Genomic DNA, 23,423 nt, shown 5'->3' on the forward strand with positions numbered 1-23,423 from the left:
TGGTTAACCCAGGTACAATTTAATTACATATATTAAAATATGCTCGTTGATCCTCATACTGAATCTTCCAACCACCTCAGACTTAACCACAATGTCATATAAGGGATTTAGGAAGTGAAAACTGAAAAAAAAATCTTTGTTCAAGTAAGTTTCCCTGTTCTCCGATGTATAATTTAAGTAAAAATTTGTATGTTGTTTTCTTTGCCTATTTTTGGTGGATTGAGTGAAAGTTTTAGCTTTAAATAGTGGCAGGGTATGCAAGACTATATTAGGTAGAAAAAATAAAGACTGCTGGGAACATAGGAGCTGGTAAAGCTTAAAAGTGAAGTTATTTGGGTTGGCATTGTGCTCAACAGAAGTGCAATTAGATATTAAATCCCATTTTGTTGTACTACTCAGAAGTTTTAAAGCACTTAGTTCTAGGATGGGTCTGTTTGCAATCTTTCCATTCTTGTGAGCATTATAAAATGGACTGCTGAAAAAAACCAGAACTAAATAGCAATCATATTTGGTTGTCATGTTTCTTAAATTAATTTAAATTAATTTAATTCAGGTAAATCCTTACAGGAACATTGGCACATCTAGTTGCAACTTTTACCCAAACATTCTGTCAACCCAGAACACAAATTTAGGCTAATTCAGACCACTAACCCAAAGGATGTCCAGGATGAGTTTTCTGAGAGTAAAATAAATAAAATAAGCCTGGGGCTAGACATGGTGGTGGACACCTATAATCCAGCTATTCAGGAAGAAGAAATAAGAAGACAATGGTTTGAAAGTAGACCGGGCAAAGCTATCAAGACCCTGTCTCAATCACCAAATCAAGTTGTGCATAGTGGTACATGCTTGTGATTCCAATTACACAGGAAGGGGAGATAGAAAGATTATAGTCTCCCCCCCAGGGGGGAATCAAAATTATTATATGTTAATAAATTGCATATTTCTTCAGACATATTTTCTTCTTTTAGCATATTATAAGAAATATATTACTTAAAATTTAAGCTTAAAAGATTAATGTAATGGTATTTCTACTTCCCACCTATCTAAAACTTAACTCCACATAGCAAGTGAAATTTGATGAGTTCACCTGTGAAACATATATGAACATATATTTATAATAATACCAGCAGTATACAGTAAGCCCTGACATTGCTAAGTTGCTCAAAACATTTTTCTTGGCATTCAGGAAACAAGTTATTTAATCAGAAGAAAAAGATGGCTATAATCCTTAAGAGTCAATTAGAAATACATCAGATTATTGAACTGCAGTAATTTCATACAATAACATTGCCGTGGAAATTCTTTAGAATATGCATGCTTGTTAAAATTCTGAGGTTTCCAAGGAAATTAGAAACGGTTATTGGCCAGGGCTTAGAAAAATCAGAATAATGGTTTCCATTCGGACTGGTGTAGCAGCTGGACCAAAGGAGTTTCTGTCACAAGGAACTATTTGTGGCCCTACTTGTCTTAGAAAAATAAATATATAGACCCTATATTAGTTCTTTTTATTTTATTCAGCAACCATTTTAGTCTTCTACTATACATTTTATTCTTTCCTCCCTACACCTGTCTCAAATGATTCAACATTGAGTCCAACACTGTGCAGCCTGTGAGGTTGGTCTTGATGTGAAATATTTTAAGACACCTCCGCAGAAGGTATCTCTTCTTTTCTCAGAGACAAGGTGAGGAATCTGCTTGTCAGATTGTCATTTTCATCTTATCACAATCATTTCTTTTATCCTCAAATAGCTAACCTCAAAAATGGGGTAATTAATCTAAAGCCCTTTTCAGAGTTGGAATTTAAAAAAATAAAACACACAGAAAATGCAACTCCCTATTCCTCCTAAAGCATTTGATGTTTGCTCCCACTTAAATTCTAAGAATGAAACATCTAAAACTAAGCTACATAATTCACCTTTGTGGGGGAGGAAGTCCTAGGGCTTGAACTCAGGGCTTGGGCAATGTCTCTGAGCTTTATTGCTCAAGGTTTTAACACCAGTTTGGGCTTTTTTGATGTCTAATTGGATATAAGAGTTTCATGGACTTTCCTAGCTTTGAACAGTGATCAGGTCTCAGCCTCCTGAGTAGCTAAGATTACAGGCATGAGCCACTAGACTGGGCTTTAAATTACTACCTTTTATGTCAGATGCATATTAAGGAAGATTTAAAAATTAAAAGTAGAGGGAAAATTCACCAAGCACACAATTAAAAATACTTCTTTATAAAATCAGACTTCCCCTTCAAGGTAGAGATTGGTGCTCCTCAAAGAAGAGATTGATACTTGTTCTGGTGGGAAGGAGAGGGCAACTTCCACTTGGTGAATTAAAGGCAGGAATGCTGCTATGGGGTGTTATTGCTCTTATTCTATAACGTATCAGTGAATTAATTATGTGACATTTTATAGAAATCTCTTTTCCTCTAATCATCACTTTGAACTATAAGCTGTCAGTTGTAAGGGAACAGATATTTAGGTTTATCATAACAACAACCTTTTGGCTGCCTACTTCAGATTCAGTAGCTTTGACTTGAGCTGGTCTATGAACCTTGTGTTTGATTGGACAATAGCTTATCACTGCAGGGTGGAGGGAGGAAATCCCAACTAAGTGAAATATCTGTTGTGGAATAAAAGAGAAAAGAAAAATGCCTAGAAAGCAGAATTCCATCTCAAAGACAACATGTGGATAAGTTGAGATGAGATCACTGGGAGATGCGAGAATCCATACAATTTAACCTAGTAGCCAAGGTGTGGTGTGGCAGAGCTAGAAGCCCAGCTACTCAGACAATGGAGGTAGGATCAAGGTTCAAGACCAGCACAGGCAAAGTTAGTATGAGACAGTATCTGAATCTAAAGCCATCTAAAGCAAAAAGAATAGAACTATGACTCATGTAGCCAAGTACTAAGTAGAGATATGAAGTCTTACATTTAATCTCCAGGACTATTAAAAACTAAAAGAAATGAAAAAAGTAAAGAACTCCATGTCTTTTGTCAAGAAAGTATAGGTTATTTTCTGAAGACATAAAGGTAAGGGGCTGCTTTAAAATATTGGTGAATAAGAATTATGTCCATTTGCCAAACCAAGGATGACTTCTAGTCAGTTGCAGGAGGGGAGAAGTTTTTATCCTGCTGAAGTGCTGAAAATAATGATGATGATGATACTAACGATTAGCTACAAGTGGGATTTGAATCCAGGCCTGCATAGTCCCACAATCCCTCTATATCAGCCCCATTTCTGTTGCTAATAATAGAACACCACAGACTAGATATATTATAAAGGAAAGAGGCTTATTTTGGCTCATAGTTCTGGAGGCACAAAGAACCAGAGGCCACATCCCTCCAAGGTCTTCTTGTTGGCAGAGTCTGGAAGCAGCACACAGCAGCACTCGGCAAGGAATAGGAAGTGTGTGAGCACATGTTTGTGTGTGTGTGTGTGTGTGTGTGTGTGTGTGTGTGTGTGTGTGTGTGTGTGTGTGTGTGTGTGTGTGTGAATGTTCTAGTCTTTCTCCTTCCTATAATATCAGTAGGATTCAATCACTGGGGCTCGATTCTAACAACCTTGTCTAATCCTAATCAATTCCCAAAGGTTCCGCCTCTAAATATTGGGTTAAGTGTCCACTGTCTTAAGTCTCCAGGCAGAGATTAACTTCCAATACAAGAAGCTTTGGGGAAGCACACTCAAGCCATTTCCAAACCATGCATCCATCCTTCTAAATCCATCCTTCTCATTGACTGCATGCATGTCTCTTTCACAATGTGTCACTCACCAGATGCCCCTTGGGGACCATGTTTCTTTCCATTAGAATCCAGTTGGCTTTTGATTTACGTCATATACGCCCATACCATTTTCCTGCTATGATTCAATCTAACAACTTTGTCTTAGAATAAAGAAGATGCACTTGTAAGTATTTACAGGCATCCTTTAATTATCTGCAGGGAAAGCAGGATGCTGGAGCAATATGAAATCATGTGACTATTTACAGCAAAACAAAAATCAACATCCATTTTGAGTGCTTCTAAATTGAGGGTTCTTTGAGCTTGAGGCTTTGGAAAGACACCAGAAAGAGTCATCTATCAGAAGATCTGCTTCTAATCAATGTCTTGAAGGGAAAAAAAATCCATATTTTGAGCAACTTGCATTGTAAAGATTTGAAGGTTTCAAGTTTCCATGAAAGTCATACAGTCTTCTTTTAATCAGAAAAATTTTCTAGGTATCAGAAAACTTAGTATGATTAAAATAATCAATGGTTGCCTGCCTTTTTATCTTCCTTTGTATCTTGTGCTAATAACCATTCCTCCTTCTTAGAAATGATGTTGGATCAGTTCTGACCTCTGTATACACTCATAAATACTATGTATAATTTGGCTATAAATACTCCAGGCCTACATTCGAGAGCCATTAGCTTAAGAATGATGCAAGGGATGTTGTGTTCTTCTGAGCATGGGCAACCATAGCCTTGCTATTGAAGGTGATGAGTCTCTACCACCCTCTTGGAGACAGAAGAGGCCCTGACTTGGCATTACACACAGGGCACTAAATTAAAGAAAGTACTTAGAAATGAGGTTGAGGTGGCTTTTATGTTTCTAAACTTGGACTCTAAAAGACAAAATGAACTACTTGGACTTTCCCAGTAAATATTTGACACACTCAAAAAAGATAAGTAAAGATAAATGTCAACTTGAATTAAGTCATTGGAGTTTAATTGAAAAGTGAACTCCTTCAAATTTTTTCTCATCTTACCACAATCAGACACAGAAAGAGAAATGCATTGACAGAACAGTTTAACCAGAAATGCTCTCATTTCAAAAGAATGCATATTCAGGTTATCTTAATGTGTATCCTATTTTGAAATATCCTTATATTTAAAATATACCTCAAAACAATCATATATTGCAATACTTTCCCACCACTTAAGATTGTATGTTCTTTCTTCTAAATAATATATAAGCTGACAATAGATTAGCCCCAAAACAACCATATCAATTTATTGGATCAAAAATTATTGAATAGGAAATACTTTTGTGCCAACTCTTCACATTGAATTTGAGCTCCAAGTTAATTCTATGGTTTTATTAATGGCTTTGATGCTTAAACTCAGCTTGATACTAATAAAATGACCTACACAGGATTCTTGACCACAATTGTAGAAAGGCTTTGTTTCAACTCTTTACTCCCAGATGACACCTGATAACTGACAGAGAGAGAGAAGAGAGAGAGAGAGAGAGAGAGAGAGAGAGAGAGAGAGAGAGAGAGAGAGGAAGAGAGAGAGAGAGAGAAAGAGAGAGAGAGAGAGAGAGGAAGAGAGAGAGAGAGAGAAAGAGAGAGAGAGAGAGAGAGGAAGAGAGAGAGAGGAAGAGAGAGAGAGGAAGAGAGAGGAAGAGAGAGAGAGAGAGAGAGAGAGAGAGAGAGAGAGAGAGAGAGAGAGAGAGAGAATATAAGTAAAATTACATCCTTGGGCATGTTGATACCAAGGCACAACCATCTAACTTCACTGAAAAGTTAAATCACTCAGTCTCTTCTCCCATGTACAATGCATGTGTCTCCCATGTATTTTCTCCATTTTAGGCTAATATATTAGGTGTGTTGCTACTGAGAGATTGAAATAAATGATTTGAAGGAACTGCTATCTACAAAATAACAAGATACCTGGCAATGGGAAAATTTTTAAGAAAAATCTAAAGATGGTAGACGTTGTGTTGCTGTCCCTCCATGAACCACTAGAATAATCTATTGCCACCTGCTTTTTGAGATAAAGGTTAATCCAACCCTTTAGTAAAACATACCCATTGTCATATACATCTTAGAATACATATAATGTTGCTTTCTGCATAAATGCTATCCTGAATGAACTAAAGTAAATCTGGCCTCACACAACCTGGGGAAAACCATTCAGATACCCTAATGTACAAAGGATTGCTTTGCTTGGTGGGTTCGGAGTCGTCTGCATTTTATAATCTGTATTGTCAAGCTTTGGCTCTGCTTCAATCCCGACTCAAGAGAATACTGAAATGCTGTCTTTTAGTAGCATGCAAACACTCTAGGAACTCGATTCCTTCCAGGATAACCTGTATTTGTTATATGAGGACAATCAAAGACATTTTTGCAGAACAGAACAAAAGATATCCTATTTGCCTTAGTTTAAATTGTCTAAGACAATCTCGCATTCATAGATTTGTTAATGGCCTTAGTACAAACAAGGAAACAAAATCACACATTTTTTATTAGTTACCCAAGAGGCCTCGGGGTTACAGGTTCTTCTTAAGAGTTCAGTCACCACAACTCTTCCTTTAACAAACTAGAAAATGTCTTGCTTGATTAGGAAGTTAGTCGTTTTACATTTTGACATCTAAAACAATGCCATGTTTGAAAACCTCACAAATTACCCAATAAGAAACAGGATACATCATTTTAAAAATGAAAAGCTCAAGGGTTTGTGACGCCTTGCTTTATTTAGCTCATGTTATTTGATTTTTTTTTTTGAGCTTCAGATGGTTTGTAAATGTATATGTGTGTTTGAATTAAACAACAATGCTGATCATTAATTCTCTAATTTGGTATCAAAAACGTGGTCTGATACATTAGCACGTTTTGTGATTCCCATATTAACTTTCCTTATGTATTGGGTGTTTTCCTGATCAATCAGAATTACTCTAGTGCAAATTCTGTCTTTGGAATTCAGTTTTAAGCAGCAAGTATTTCCGAGTTCCACAAGGAATGGCCAAGTAGAATTTGGGAAATGTCTTTATGGTCCTATTTATCCCCTCCTGTTTTAGAAGTCATTTCGCTTTGGCCTTGGCCTTGGTCACAGTCATCCCCTGAGACACTTTCCCATGTATTTTCTCCATGTAAGGTTAATACATTAGGAGTGTTGCTACTGAGAAGTTGAAATAAATGATTTGAAGGAACTTTCAGGAAGCTTCATTCTACCCTCCCCCTACCCAACCTTCTTTTCCTCATTGTATCCTTTCCATACAGGCCAGGGGACTACTGAGTCCAGATTTTAGAACAAGTCCAGATTCTGGAAAAAAAAAAAGTCAAATTACAACAACAACAAAATAAACCTACATATATTCTTATGTATTTATACAATGAAAAAAAAAACAAAAAATAAAAGTATCCTAATAATATTTCCCTCAATCACTTTTTAAAGCAAATTGGACTGTGAAATTAATCCATAAGTGTAAGGCATTGACTTCAAAGTACCAGTGTACATTTTACAGTTTTGGTAAAAAATACCTTACAACAATGATTACTTCAGGCTTAAAGAACAAAAACTGATAGGAATGTTTATACAAAAATAAGATTTTTCTTTTTATTTTGTGATGCTGGGGTTGGAGCCCATGGCCTCATGCATGTTAGGCACAGAATTTAAATTTTTAAAAGTGAAAATTTGGGCTATGTTTATAACTGTGTGGTACAGTGCTTGCCTAGTGTGTATGAGGACCACAGTTCAATACCTAGCATAGGACATGGGGGAAGGAGGGTTGTCAGATAGCGTGGAACAGAGGGCTGGAGGAAGAGGAAGAAGGAAGGAAGGAAACTTTTCATTTTTATTCCTTAATGGTCATTATTTTTTAAAAATATGTTTATGATCATAGGATCAGGAATAATTGAATTTAACTTCAATAGAGCCCCCCCTTATTAAACTGAGTCTAAATAATAGTAAATAATAATTTATAGGTATACCAAGAATAAAAGCATTTTTATATCCATATTGTAGTCAACAAATTATGCATCGTATTTTCCCTTACAGGAAAACTGAAGATTTTAATAACAAACCCTCCAAGGTCAAAATGAATACAGGTATGCTATTTCTCTTAGTTTTGGACTTCTTAGCTTTGCTCTCTAAAAATAAGTTTTGCCCTAAATCATTAGCTTAGCACCTGCTAATCCTAAATGTAATACTTAGTTTCTGAGTAGATTGTTAAATGTATTAGTTTATTTCATTACCTTTATATTCCAATTTCGTAGCCATGAAAATAAGAATATTTTATTGCTCCCTTTTTCTGTAGTCATGTTTTGAAATTGACTTATAGATGCTAAAAATCTCTTACTTAAAACAGGCTAAGTTCAAAGGTATGTTGCTCCAGTGAATAATATTTTAACTTTCCCAGTCAGCAGATAGAATGCTAAAGCTTCATAGAAAAAGCATTTTAATTAATTCAAATTCTCAATGCAGTTCAGCTATGAGTATTTTACATGTTTTTAATTAGTTTAACATTCATACCTCTGAACACTGTTGTATACATTTTAATTGCAAAACTGTCTGGATACATGCATGTATATACAAAGTATAAGTTTTATTCCACAGTAGAAATATTTTGGTTTATAATTTCACCTTTTCTCCCATCTTCCCCTCCCCCCACTTCTTTGCACAGTATTAAGTAACTCAGGAAAATAATGTACTCATTGAAATTCTGTCACTTCTTTTTAAACAACGCTATTTCCTATCAAGTACTTGTGAAACAGTTGTTAGCCAGTTCCTCCTGTACAAGGCAAAAACAATAGCTGAAGATATTCTTTTATACCTCGCCATTTATTTTATCAGGCTGCCCAGAAGCAAGATTAATAGGCTGTCAGTCCTGAATGAGAAGGAGTGGGAGAAGAGCATTAGGATTCCTCAAGATGACCAAAAGTGTGAAAAACTATTCTTATTTTCAAAGAATATCAGCAAGCTATCAGTGCTAAGTTGAAACAGAACAAAATATATTTCTCTCTTCTACCAATTACAAAACTTTTCACCAATATCTCAACTTTTTGAAATAAGCTCTTTACTAAATATTAATAAAACAGATTCTCGGTTTACTTGATCTGTATCATAGAGCTTCCTAAAACACAAGACATGTTTAACCCAAAGTTCCCCAAACTTCCTTGGCTTACAATGGCAGTGTCTCAGTAATTTTTCTGATAGTGTTTCACACTAAATGAAAAAAATCTCTGGTTATTAAATAGTTTGATGTGAACAACTTAAGCGCTGAATAATCACTTAATAAGCATTTATGTTCTAACAACTTAAGAAACCATTCCACAAAACAATACATGCAAGTTGAAGGAAATATAGTTGTTTTCTTTCATTCTGTATAGCCATCATTACTTGTGAATGGTATGTATATGCCTGCTGAGCACTGAAAAACTTTACAAGATGTAGAATTGTACGTGACTATGTCTGTTTAAATGTATGAAATGACTTTTGCAGTGTCACCATTTTTTAAATATAGCAACCACCAAAAATCCACTTTTACTGAGGTGCCATGTCATTCAAAGGAGTAGAGATTTATCCATGATGTGGGACCATGACCCACTTCAAGCCCCTAAATAGGTCATGAAGTACACTATGGATAACCACTGCTTTCCCAACAATCAGCAGTATACCCAGCCTCCTGTGGACTCACAGAGGTAGTCCAGGGAATCTCAGCCTGTACTTCAATCCCCATAACATTTAAACAATGGTTGTGGACCTTGTCATGCTCAGAGTTGTAGAAACAGAAAATGAAATCATTGAGAGTGATGCCAGCTTTTCCTCACCCTTGTTACTCAGCGATTTTAGATCAGTCAGGACCTACTAAGCACCACTGTTCAAAAGCATTCCCTCAGTTTAGCATACACAGTTGTCTCTCATGGCTATTTTCAGTTTGTCAAGTTTGCCAGAATCCTACTGGTACCTCTCTTGGAGGAGTCAGTTGTAGATTTCTACCCTTTGTATCTTTCTCTTTTTATTCTTACTGTGGTTGAATCAACTGGCTTATTTTACTTAATGTTTCAAATCAAGTTTCTGTTTTAATTACTTTTAGTATTAAGAAATTACCATGTTAAACAAAGTTTGTTATTTTAATATAAAAATAATTCCACCAACCCCCGCTTTCACTATATTTGATGTCAGTATAACATGTGGAGGAGATGGGGACAAACAAGTCGTTTAAGGATTCAGGTGGACCTGTTGCAACAATGAGAAGTACAAAATGTCATGTCAAAACCAGCTTTACAATGTCGGTGGGGGGGGAGGGGGGTATAATTGGGTGGGGAGAGGGGGGAGGCTGGGAAGGGAGGTGAAGGGTAAACAAAGGAGGAGGCTGCAATGCTTGGTAAGAAATGTATGCATTATCCTGCCCATGTAATTGTAGCCCCTCTGTACAGTATGTTCTCAAATTAAATTAAATTAAAAAAAATAATTCCACCAATTCTAAGATTTAGCAACACATTTGTGAATTTAAGTATAATTAATTCAAATCATACTTCCAAGTGTCTTTGCTAATTTCAATTTGCTCATGTCTAAAAAAAAACAAACTAGGTAGTTTTCCTGTAAAGTAAAAGCAAAAAACAAACAGGGACAGCATGTGACAATAAGTAATGAGTATATTATCATATTTGTGCATATATGATTTGTCTTTGAGTCCTTAAAAAATATCTTCAGAATATCAGCAAAATGAGCTGAGCAAAATGAAGGGAATGAGGGGAACTATTTCTTGCCCATGTTGTATTACAAAGGAATGTGGGAATGGAATTGGAAACTGCTCATAAATAGAACAGTAACCTTTCAGTTTCAGGAGACTTGTCTTCCAAATTTAGAAGTCTAGCCTTCTCACAGTACATAAATTGTGCCTGGTAATTTGTTTGGGTTTACATGCAATTCATAGTTCATATTGTTCAAAAGTATAAAAGCAGTAAATTTGGTTTTAACAGAAGGTCATTCAATACTGTAATATATAATGCTGTCCCTAATTTTGAATAAGCTAATAATTCCATATCTATTAGAAGACATGAAGATTCATATGTATTCATGGAGTATTTACATTCATGTGAATCTTGTATATCAAATGTATCATAACTAAGCTAATAACTACTAGCTAATAACTTTCACTTCAGTAATGAATTCAATCAAGGTGACTCATTTGTGATTATATTCAAATATCTGATTGTTAAAAAGAAACAGGAAAATCTAAATGATATGTACAAAGTGTACTTTCCTATAGCTCTGAATCCTGACACATAGATAAGATATATTACTCTAGAAGCTACTGGCATTGTTTATTGATTCAGCATGCATCAAATTCAAATGTATAAACACACTTGAGTTCTATGTCTGAGTTTTCATTGCAAAGAAACCATTGAGTGTTGAATATAGTTTGTTCTTTTATGTATTGACATCTATTTCTAAGACAGACTTCTGTTTTGGTTTTCCTTTGCTGGTTTTCCTTTTGGGATAGGGGTGAGATGTGCAGATGCAGTTTAGGGTTACTAATTCTGACTTCATCTTTCTCATGAACATCTGGCACATTTCACTTAAATGCATGATATTGCATGTGCTTTCTGTTGCCTTGGCCTGTGCTATATTGTGTTTTTGCTTCCAGATAGCGGTGGGTGTGCTCGCAAACGTGCCGCCATGTCTGTTACATTAACATCTGTGAAGAGAGTTCAAAGTTCTCCAAACCTATTGGCTGCAGGTATAATACCACTAACTCACAGAATGTCACACCTAAATGGCTTTACCTGACCTCTCTTTTTCCAAAATTCACCTGTTTGGATGACTACAGTGTGTATAAATACCTTTCAAATGCCCCCTCTCCCCACTCATCTTATTTTTCTTTTCCCAAGAATAGCTTCTATCTCCCCTGGTTTTGTTCTAAAAATAGGAAGTCAGACAAAACTGATATCATGTTAAAAAAAAATGTTTAATCTAATTGAAAGGAGTCACTTGCCAGAAATACGTTAATTAATTCAAATGCTAATGACTAAGTTTTTATCTCATTATCTAAAATAACTTGAGACTTTGTTAAGAAAACGCAATACAAGAAGGTAAGAACAATTTGCCCACATTATAAACAAAACACTAGAAAGACTAACATTTTAGAGTCCAATCTGCAAAGATATTTTTTTTTTGTGCTAGTCCTGGGAACTGAACTCAGGGCTTGAACTCAGGACCTGGATGCTGTCCCAGAGATTTTTTTTTTTTTTTTTTTTTTGCTCAAGGCTAGCACTCTACTACTCTATCATAGCTCCACTTCAAACTTTACTTGATAGCTAATGGGAAATAAAATCTCATGGACTTTCCTGCCCAAGCTGGCTTCAAACCACTATCCTCAGGTCTCAGCCTCCTGAGTAGCTAGGATTATAGGTATAAGCCACCAGATCCTGGCTCTTTTCATATATTTTTAAACATAGTAAAATCTTGAACAGTATAGATTAACATTCCCACAGATAAAAAATACCTTTTTATTTAGTTTGTTTATTTATTTATTTAGCCAGTCCTGGGGCTTGAACTCAGGGCCTTGGCACTGTCCTTAACCTGCTTTTGCTCAAGGCTAACACTCTACCACTTGAGCCACAGAACCACTTCTGGCTTTTTCTGTGTATGTGGTATTGAGGAAAAGAGCCCAGGCAAGCATTCTACCACTAAGCCACCTTCCCAGACCCCAAAATACATTTTAGAAAGGAATTGAGGATGTGCCATTTCTACCTTCAGTAAAGTAGGTCTCTTTTACAAGATCTCCTGCTCAATGAAGGCACTACCTGTACCTACAGATATCGCCTTTACTGCACAGGGACTTTAGTTATAAAGCCCAGCCAGCCTCTCCTTAGATCCTGAATAAAATACCCAGACTACTTGGTGGCTTTCGGCTGGTTTTATTACTGGGTTTTGAGTTGCACTTTATGGTTTCCTTGGTTTTTGTTTTTAAGATTAACAAGTTTTGGAACAGAAGTAGGAAAGAAATAGAGAATTTTAAAATAATTTCAATTCTCAGCCTGTTTTCACAGACTTTGGTATATATACATTTAGTAGCAGATTACATATTTAAGGTGATTTTGGCTTTAAAACCACTTGATCCCCAACTTATCCAGCTTTGTTGGGATAAAAACAAAAACAGGCTTCCAAGAATTTCACTTCCATTTCACCACCTCTAGTCCACAAGTGATTTCAATGACCAATGTTCTGTAATATATTAAGTTTAAATAAATGTAAGTTGCATTGCAGTGCATGTACAATGATTTCATTTTGGTTGAAAAATATTTACTCATGTGTGTATGAATATGTAAAGATGTTAGAAAAACTACGGACATGCTTACATTGAAAACCTCAGGGAAATGAGGATAAAGGGAAGTAGGAAAATATAAAGCCCAGGCCATCATGTATTGGAATTCCTATGCCATGAATATCATTGACATTTCAACCAAGTAAATGGACCAGTCATGCACATGTTAGGGAATGACATCACTTTTACCATGTAGATTTGCTATCCTGCATCAACATAATCATCAAAAGAGAATACGAAGTTATGCTAGAGATTGGGAAGTTATGCTAGAGATTGCCCTTTTGGATACTTAAAACTAGAATAGGAGAAATTTCATATCATTTACCTTATTAGAACAGAAGTAATGCTTTACTATCAAGATAAGAATTTGATACATTCCAGAAATAGGAAATATTCTTCAGCAACAAGAGTATCTACTGGCTCTGGGTTATTTTAATTTTTTTATCACTAGGACTATGATTCACAGAGAATGATTTCTCCTGCATTTTGGATTTAATTTTTAAAACAGGACTTTTTGATATCTATTAGACAGGTCTTTTTCAAGTGAGTTTTAATTACAATTTCAAAAAATAAGTTATCATCTTTTCTGCCTAATTTCATTCTGTAGTCACATTATCATTATCATTATCATTATTATTATTATTATTATTATTGTCAATCATGGGGCCTTGAGCTCTTTATGCTAGTGCTCTACCACTTTGATCCACAGTGCCACTTCTCATAGTCACTTTTATCAGAACTTATTTAGCCAGATTTCAATGTTAGTTGAAAGGGAATTAATAAATATTTATCAAAGTTGATATGGCTGACATACAACAGACTGTATATAGGGGTTAGACTCCCTCCAGAAAAGGTTCCAAGCCTTCTGTGTTCCCTTGCCTACTAGAAAGTCCACTGGGGGGCCAGTCTTGTCCTCTTACTTCCATTTAGAAGACATTGTATCCACTAGATAATTCATCATAACACAGACCAATATGCCAAAACTATGAAGAACCAAAACAAGAACCGTTAGATGAACAATTGGAGTACATTTCATCTCACAAAAAAATATGACAGTCAGTGTTGGTAAGGGTGCTATATCTCACATGGTGACAAGGCCACTGTGAGGGACAGAGTCCTGACACTACCACTGGCCTGGCTCATGCCTTTAAGGAAACTTGTGGTTTGTGTCTCAAGTTTCCTTCCTTAGGGGGGGAAATGGAATTTTCCATTTTCCTGCCTCTGTGAGAATTTTATTATTCTCTGAGATTAAAATAGACTTTCTATTCTCAAGCAAGTAATTATAAATAATAAGTATTAATGCTGTCCTTTTGGTTTTCCTTTCTTCAGCCTCCATATTTGTTTTTTTGTCCACACTGTGTGGTACCTGAGCAGTCATTAAATCTCTCCCCTTGAGTGCCCAACAGCAGAATTCTAATAATGCTCTACATTATTTAATACTGTCTCATTGCTTTATAGACTCTTAATTCTCATATAATAAAGTTATGAGGTATAATAAACAATGAGAATTTGTTAGTCACCTGAGCTGAAGTCATGGTAAGGTGCTCAGTACTGATTTGCGTGTATTTTTTTATTTCTTTGATTGGAAAAAAAGTCTCAAATGTTTTATCTAAAATTGAACATTTGGAGCTTTGTTTGGAGGTATACACCTGTAATTCCAGCTGCTTAGGAAGTAAGGATAGGAAAATCACATTTCAAGGTCAGCCCAGTAAAAATTAGACTGGTGCCCTAAAAGCAAAAGAGTAGATATGTAGTTTACACTTGTCTAACAAGCTCAAGGCTGAGTTCAAACTCCAATAATGAAAAGAAAAGAAGTAAGCAAATACTTTAACACTTGTATTTCTTTACCCATTTTTTTGTTAAGAAAATTTTTGTGGTTTTATTGTATCATGAGGCATTTTAACATCTGAACAAATCAGTATCTGGGCCATGAGGCAGCTGTTTTCTCCTTCACTTCTTTGGGTTACAAAGCACCTTGTCAGTAGATTAAAAAAAAAAAAAAAAAGACAACTAAGGCTTTCCAAGGCATGCGCTAGTACAACACAAACATCTCCTGTCACATGCAACTAATCTAACATCCAAATATCATTCACAACACCTTGGTGGGGGAGTAGACCACTGCACCTACTCCCACCTCGGCCCTGCTTGTTTGTGTATGATATGTGGAGCATCTGGAGGAGTGTGATAGTGTTAGAAAAAGGAGGGAGGAGAAAACAGCGTGAGTAAGTGGTCAGGAGAGGAGGTCAGCCAAAGTTGTGCAGGGCAAGCCTGAACATGTCATTGGTGCAAACCCAAGCATCATTGATGTTCTTCAATAGAAACATCTGGTGGAACCCCATGATGGGGTCTTCATCAGCCTTGAGCTGTCCCACAACCATACTGATGATACAGCTATCTGGCGTGGGCTGATGATCCCGTGCCGTGATACTGTGCTGGATTTTCTGGAACGGAAGGCTAGACAACTACTCCACAATGGCAGCTTTTCCCTGGAACTACTGTCCTTCCCACGTAAGGCATGATGCATCGACACAAATTGCGCCTAGTTGGGTTCTGTCATTATCAAATAACTGGTAGTAAGGTTGAATGAAGCTGGATCCTATCTGCTCCCAAATTGGCTTGTCTCCCATCCTGGAGTCACCCAGCCTCGCTGAGACCCAAGGGGCTGGTACGATGGCGGCAGCCTCTTTACCCATTTTTATGATTCCAAATTTATGTGTTTGAATTTCAAAATCATTACTAGAGAAGCATTAGAAGGAAAACAAAGAATGATTGAAATAATAGCAATTTTTAAATGGTCCCAAGGAATACATAAAGGAAGCCGGGGCATTAATCTAAATGACTCCTACAATTCTTTCCAAACTTGAGGCTATCTGCATCTACATGAAGTGAGACAGATGATATAACAGATCTCAGAAATATAAACGGATTACCCCAAAAGGGCATATAGATGACTCTTAAATCTACAATCTTAATAAAACTGATAATTAATATATGATGAGGCAATTCCTAACCACATTACCAAACGGATTTTCTTTTCCATATGCAACTAGATTTCAGCTCTTTCATGTTTGAGTAAAAATGACTTGTAAGGGCTGGGAAGGTGGCTCAGTGGTAGAGCGCTTGCCTTGCATGCATGAGGCCCTGGATTCAATTCCTCAGTACCACATAAGGAGAAAAAGCCGAAAGTGGCGCTGTGGCTCAAGTGGTAGAGCGCTAGCCTTGAGCTGAAGAGCTGAGGGACAGCACCCAGGCCCAGAGTTCAAGCCCCATGACTGACACACAAAAAAAAAAAAGAATGACTTTTAAAAGATGATAAGCAATCCTAAAAGTCTAGAAAGTAGTTTGGAAATACCATATAATGTAGTAGACACATTTTTTTTCCCTTGTGAAAAGAAAAACAAAGTACAAACTAAAAGACTGTGTCTCTAACACTGGAATTAAGTATAGTTAGTAACATAATGTTATAAGAACATCCATTGTTTACAAACCAAGTTCCTTTTAATCCTTTAATTTTATATTCAGAAATTCATGTATTGACCTTGGGTAAGAATAAGCTTAAAATTACATGGTTGCAATATGATTGAGGGGGGAAAATAGTGTTTGATACATGAGTTAATTACATGCTATAGGTATTTAATAAATGATACCCTCACTGAAGTCAAAGCTAGGGCACAAACCTCTCATTAATATATTTAATGTACCGGGTTTTAGAATTGAGATAACATCTCCACAAACAGTGCATGTGGCCTTTTGCCAAGTACTTTTACTGCAGTATCATTTGTTTTTCCCTTATGTTCATTTCAACTGCTTTTGTTTTTTCAGGGCGAGATTCTCAGTCTCCAGACTCAGGTACAGAAAAGATATTCTGAATAACTATTGCATTTATTGTGAAGATTTTTTTTTGCTGTATTCACCATCACACATTGATCTCATATGAAACTCAAGTTTCAAACATTGTGATGCATATTACATTAAATTTTAGTGAGAAAACTTTATCTTTTGAAAATTTAATTTTCTTTATAAATGTTGAAGTGAATGTAGATTTTTGTGTGTGTGTGTGTCCAATTTGTTTTTCCTTAATAAAAGCTTGGAGAGCTTACAATGATGGAAACCCAGAGGCATTGAATGGAGATGGTACATATTCCTCTCTTGCAGCCAAAGGCTTTAGAAGCGTTCGTCCAAACCTACAAGATAAAAGATCACCAACCCAGGTAATCCTACATGCTTGTGTCTACTGTGTGATTTGAAAGCCTGGTTATTAAACTACTGCTTTGGAGATTCTTTCTCAGCAATGTCTTTCTTAGTGTTTTGTTTTAAATATATTTTTGCTTTTGTATTTTGTTGTTGTTGGCCAGATTTGGATTTCGAATATTGAAATGGTGTTCCTCTGTTGTTTGGGCTTTTTCTCCCCCAATTAAGCTCAGAAAGTGGTCAGTTTTCAGCATAATATTTAGAATCTGTTCTAATTCTTAAAAAGCTGACAACTAATGCTTTGGAGTACAAAGCCAGCAATAACTATATTGTGCATTCAATAACTATGTCTTATATAACAGTTAGGATATTAATTAATGGGACTCTCTGGGTTGGAGATATGAGTTACACTGTGCCTCACTCAGGAAAAATTGTTATAAAAATAATATAAATAAACCATAAGCTCCAAGAAAATATATTAACATCATTTCCCAGGAGGCGAGTGGAGCCAAAGTTTATAGTATATTCTAAAATAAAACAAAACAAACTTTTTCCTGAAAGGGTAACTATTGCTATTAAGTTAAAATGCATTCTTAATGGGAAAGGAAAGGAAATGCAGCCAACTTAATACATAGCAAAATATGAAACTATAACATTGCTTTACCTTTAAGTATACCATTGGCACTGGTTTCTTCCATGACTAACTTTGACTTTCTCTCCATTTTTCCTTCAACATATTTTCTGGACACTTTTGACCATCTAGGAACCCTTCCTACCAATCAAAAAAGAGAGTTTTTGTAGGTCCTTGCTAACCAGTCATACAAAGGGTGACATCTTAGATTCATTCGCAACTAATGCACAAACTCCCTCCTGTACAGAGTACCTTACGAACCAAAAACCTCTTCAGGGAACCATGCCTTCTAATGAAGATTCTAGCCAGACAATCATATATTCAGAAGAATCCAACACCACTGTGTCATATACACAGAAAATCACTAATCCACGACCAGTAGATCCTATACCAGCAATTGAAAATACCCCGTATCTCCAGGAGGAATACATGCAAGATTCTCAAACGCGGAGAATTTCTGCCTTGAAACTAACCCATAACCAGGATGTAGGAAGTAGCATCCCCTTTAGTACTCCACAATTTCCCAAACCTGTTGAAGGGTCATCCTTTCCCAATGATCCTTGCTTACCGCCCTCTACCCCAGTGCCTGAGATACACACAGCATCTCTATCCATTCAGATAGCTCCCCACTCAGGACACAATCCTGAAAGCCACAGACAGCTACCTGAGCTTTCTCCAGAGACTCCAAAGACACCTCCTTCTCAAGCGAGACAAAAGTCTGCAGATACTACAGCCTCTCAGCCCTCAGACTACCCGCTGGTACCTTATGTTTTCCAATCTCTTCTTCTTTGTGTATGGTAGAGACCCTAACTCCTTTGGTTTGGGCGACTTATGTAACCTCCTGCTTCATTAGTTTCCAGACATGAAGGGAAAGGAGAACGAAACCATCTTATAATTTTAAACATAACCAAATTCATCAGCAAGTTTTTAAAATCTCTTTTACATGAAATAAATACACACAGATCTTTTGTCCAGAATTTGTGTTCTGCAAGTTTCTTCCTTCAAAATATTTATTGAAAGCCCTTATTGTATGAATAATTGCATCAGAAACTGAAACCAATTCAATACTTAAATTACTTTCAGGTTTTCAAGAGGTCATAAAACTTCTAGGTTTCCTATAAGACCTTCTGGTTGCTAGAGGCTCTTTATTTAAAGGTGTGAGATCTTTTCAAATAATTGTCAATTCTAATATGATTGGGTCGAAGCCATTTATCTTAATTTTAAGCAGAGTGTGCCTTTGGGGCTCACTATTCAGTTTCACTGAAACTTATCCAGTTCAGCTCTGCAGATAGTACACTGATCAAACGCTTTTCTATCATAGCATCATTCTTTTGACATTATCTGTTTCAAAGAGACATATGGCCTTCTTATCAGCTTCTCCACTAAATAATGCAAGAGAGTAAGCTTTAAGGATAAACTACAGATTTTAATTCAGGCTCATTCACTGGCTGTGTGATGTGCCCTTCACAGTAAGTTCTCTGTGAGCCTAAACCATGAAATGAGATATTCATTAATCCTTCATTTCTAGCAAGACTATAAAGCTATTAGATGTCAGCTACCCAAGACAGAGCAAACACTCAGTAAACAACAGCCACTAAAAAAGATATGATTATAACACAGCAGTACTACTGATAGTATAAAAAGTACTTGTACCAAAATAAAAAGTTTGTATACCACTATTTCCTACAGCTGAGGTATGAAATATCATCCAGAATATATTCTAGAGAGAGATTTTAATGTAGAAAACACATATCTGATTGACACTAGATCTCTATCACTTGCCCATAATGGAGAAAACTTAAGTATGGATAATTTGTAAGTTAAAAGAAAAGTGGATGTTTTATTATCTCTTAAAATACTACCTTCATCAGCAAACCTGATGAAGTTGTAAAATTCATTTGGTAGAGAATTTTGTAATTAAGGTAAAAATCGTCTGAGAACCCTGATGAAATAAGTAAACAACAACAATAATAATGGCAGCTGATAAAGACAATAACATACATTTTACTATATGCAGGTATTGTTTCAATGTATACATACTATATATACACATAGCTGTATATATAGTATATACAATATATATTATATATTTTGTTAGATGTTGTATATTATATACACATTGTATATAATGAATGTATTATGTAAAATTACATACAGAATTTCCATACTCCCCATGAGGTAGGAATTGTGATTACCATCTCTATTTTAAAGAGAAATCTATTCACAGCATTCAGCTGGCAGGGAGTAAGTCAGAATATAAACTCAGTGACCACAAGGCGTGTCCTCTAGGCTAGTGGTCATTATGAAATGGGCAGTCACAGAAAACAAGGAGACACAGGCCATGACACAATGGGGATTAAGGCAGATATACATGGGGGAATCCCAGCAAGGGCTGAGGGAGCAAAATCAACCTGAGACTTTACAGATGGGCCTGAAATAGGGGGAAACTACGGGCTCACCTGTCACTCCAGGAGTCAGGAGAAGTCATAGGAATATTTATAACTGCTTAACTCACCTAATATATCCTCAGAATGACTGTATTATATTTGAAAATCTAAGTTTGACAGATTTCCATTTCCATGCTTTTGTGACTCTCCAGGCTGACCTGAAATAGTGGGCTTAATTATACAGCGTATCAGCCTGACTCCAAAATTAAGATTTTAAAATCTTGGCACATTTTGTTAATTCATCAAATATTTACTAAGTAGAGCAAACAGGATTTTCTGACAGCTTGTGTGAGGGAGATGTGAGAGAAAGAGAAGTCAAGGTTGATTCCATTAGGGAGATAGAATTACCATCTGTTGATTCCCATTGGCTTTGGGGAGAGAGGCAGTTTGGGGCAAGTATTAGGGTTAGAGTAGGGAACATGAAAAATCTGAGGTGTCTCTTAGACACTCCTGAGGAGAAGCAGAGTGTCCTGAGCCAGGTTGGAAATACAAGCTCTCATCAACTTACGGATGGCCTTTGTAGCTTTGAGACTAAGTGAGATCAACAGAAAAATTAGAATATAGAAGTGAGAGAGGCCAAGGTTTAAGACTAAGGAAATACCAACATTAGGAAAGCAAAACCAGCTGTGGAGATTGAAATCAATGTCCTGATAAGGAAAAAGAAATCCAGAAAAATGTGTGGCATTGCTGGATGCCGAGAAAGGAAAACATGAAGGAAAAGAGACAGTTAACTGTGTGATGTTACTGAAATGGCAAGTATAACATGAGCTATGAGACCTCACATTGATTGGAGGTGGGGATAGGGACTCTGTTGGTGTGAAATTCAGAAACACCTGTAGCTCAGCAATTGCACAATCGCCTCTTTCAGGATGTGATTATCACCAAACCTCATGTACAGCTATTAACCTTGGCTGAGCCTCATGTTCTCAACTATAAAAGGAGGCTAATAATAGCCCTCACCTCTGAGAGATACTGTGAGGGTTGAGTGAGATGATGTATGTAGGGATTGTGGTATAGTATCTGCTATATAGAAATTCCTTCCATTTACTAGATGAGTCTTTAAGCGTCTTTCCAAACTGTGCACCTGAGTGGAAAATGAATTATTTTCAACAGCCCTTTTTGGTAGCTATAAGTTTACGAGGTTATTTCATCAAGTGTATTTCAGACACATTTATTTCATCAGACTAACGGTTTGCTTCAAGAGAGTGAATAGTCTGTGAGTACTTTGTCAAAGGACAGCATAAAGCTGTGATTTTTTTTAATTTGATCAAGCCCTTATAGCATGAGATCTAACCTCTTGACAACTTTTAGGTGCACTGTACTATACACTGTAGGGATGATGCTCAACAGAACTTGCTCCTCTTGAACAACTGAAATCGACACTTAAACATGGTCTTCATCGTATCCTAACCACAGCCACTAACAACCATTCTTCTCTCTGCTTCTATGGGTTCAACTATTGAAGATGCCTCAAATAAGTGGAACATGCCATATTTGTCTTTCTTTGACTGTTTAAGACCCCCTATATAACATCTTCTAAGCTTTTCCATGACATAACCATAGCCTTACTTCTTTTTGTAATTGCTGGAGAATAGTCCTTTGAATAAATATACTACATATTCTTTGTGTGTTCATCCATCAATGGGTATTTAGTTTCCCCACTTTTATTATTGTGATAAACTTCATAGTTAGGCATCATTTTCTATGTGGTGGTCTTCTACAATGTGACCTTTCCATCTTTAATACTTACACTCCACACCCTGACACAAACACTTAGTAAATGTCAAGTCTTGTAAACTGTACTCTCTATGAATCATCCAACTATATGCTGTGGTAAAGAATTAGACTCCCATGAAACTAGCAAACACGAAAAATAGAAACACACCCTGCTAAGAAATGAAAAGTAAGTTTTTAAAGTTTAGAAGTTTCATCGGTGTGTTTGTTAGCCCTACAGATTGACCATTAGTGTAAAAAGAAAGCTATAGATCACTGTTGGGAATTATCTTCCTATGTGAAAAATTTGATGTATGGTTTTTTATACTGTAAACTTTTAAATGTACTTCCCACAAATTTATGCATTGCAAGTCCACTAAATAAGGTATGCTGTCTTTCTGTTACTGGGAAAACAAATATACAGTTGCTAAAATTGTCATGTCAGCTCAGTGATGAGCCAGAGGCTTGAAGAGCTAGCAAAAGGCCACACCCTGGAGTTCCATGAATTTGCAAACTGTGTCTTTTGCTTTTGAAGGATAAACTTAGTCCTTCCCTTATGAAACAACATAATCAATCATCTGCCCATGCCTCACTCCCACAGCTGCTACTGCACTTAATTTGGGAACTCGGAAGAGAATTTGTCTGACTGTCATGTAGAAGGGAGGGAACACTCACTTGGTTTGCTCTATGGGATCAAGGCAGAGAAGTTCAAGAAGGCAGTGTATTTGGGTGTGCAATATGAACTTTAAAATCACATAGATTCCTCCTTTCAATGTCTCCAAATCAAATGAAAAATCAGCCCCTTCTTGAATGAAGAACTCCACTATATATGAGACAGTAATTCAGTGCTTGGACAAACATGAGATCAAATTCCCAGAAAGTAGTTACAATATTGGTCTGCCCTCCTTAAACTCAACATATTCATCTTCTGGGACAAAGAAAGATGAGAATTTTCTTCCTTCTCCATGATAGCTGTCTTGTAATTGTTTTCTCTTTGCTGCACTTGGCTTTGTGCAAAGAATCCCTGCTCCTTCTATGCCTTTACACTTCCAATAATTCTCATTTTTTATAGCTGAGGCCATATCCCAGGCACTGCACTCAACATTTGCCTGATCTCACTGGATTTTCACAAATTTCAGGTGATGGGCTTTGGACTTTACTAAGATCAAGGGAGATTAAGCAAAGGTCCAGAGCTGTCTAGAGCAACAACTACCAGCAGATTCTTCTCTCTGTTTTGCATGCCATCTGATACTTATTACCCATCTTCTGCAATGTTCTGAAAATAAGACAGCTTCCTAAGTGTAATACCATGTTCCAAATCTGAATACCACAGAATACAGAAGACATATTTCCTTTCCTGTTTCACAAGCCACATTCCATCCATGTTCCTGTATCTGTGCAGCCATTTTAGACCACC

At 36.4% G+C, this 23,423-nt stretch overlaps 1 protein-coding gene and 1 pseudogene across 24 annotated transcripts in view; one reads left to right on the forward strand and one right to left on the reverse strand.

Annotated features, from left to right (window-relative positions):
* The window catches only part of Sorbs2 (sorbin and SH3 domain containing 2), a 204,465-nt gene that overhangs the window by 102,870 nt on the left and 78,172 nt on the right, over positions 1–23,423 (forward strand). For 8 of the 24 annotated variants that reach the window (XM_070016359.1, XM_070016354.1, XM_070016357.1 and 5 more), the window contains exons 3-6: positions 7,750–7,799; positions 11,345–11,437; positions 16,847–16,873; positions 17,111–17,235. In XM_070016359.1, the coding sequence (XP_069872460.1) occupies positions 7,790–7,799; positions 11,345–11,437; positions 16,847–16,873; positions 17,111–17,235 (255 nt within the window). In that variant the 5' untranslated portion in view covers positions 7,750–7,789. Of the gene's footprint in view, positions 1–7,749; positions 7,800–11,344; positions 11,438–16,846; positions 16,874–17,110; positions 17,236–17,978; positions 18,606–23,423 lie in introns of all 24 variants that reach the window. The other 16 variants (XM_070016348.1, XM_070016352.1, XM_070016349.1 and 13 more) reach the window with 3 other exon arrangements.
* Positions 15,144–15,652, reverse strand: LOC138823035 (nuclear transport factor 2 pseudogene; annotated as a pseudogene).

This window comes from Dipodomys merriami, unplaced genomic scaffold, assembly GCF_024711535.1.
Source record: "Dipodomys merriami isolate MVZ:Mamm:240054 unplaced genomic scaffold, mDipMer1.0.p SCAF_12, whole genome shotgun sequence".
Classification (NCBI taxonomy): domain Eukaryota; kingdom Metazoa; phylum Chordata; class Mammalia; order Rodentia; family Heteromyidae; genus Dipodomys; species Dipodomys merriami.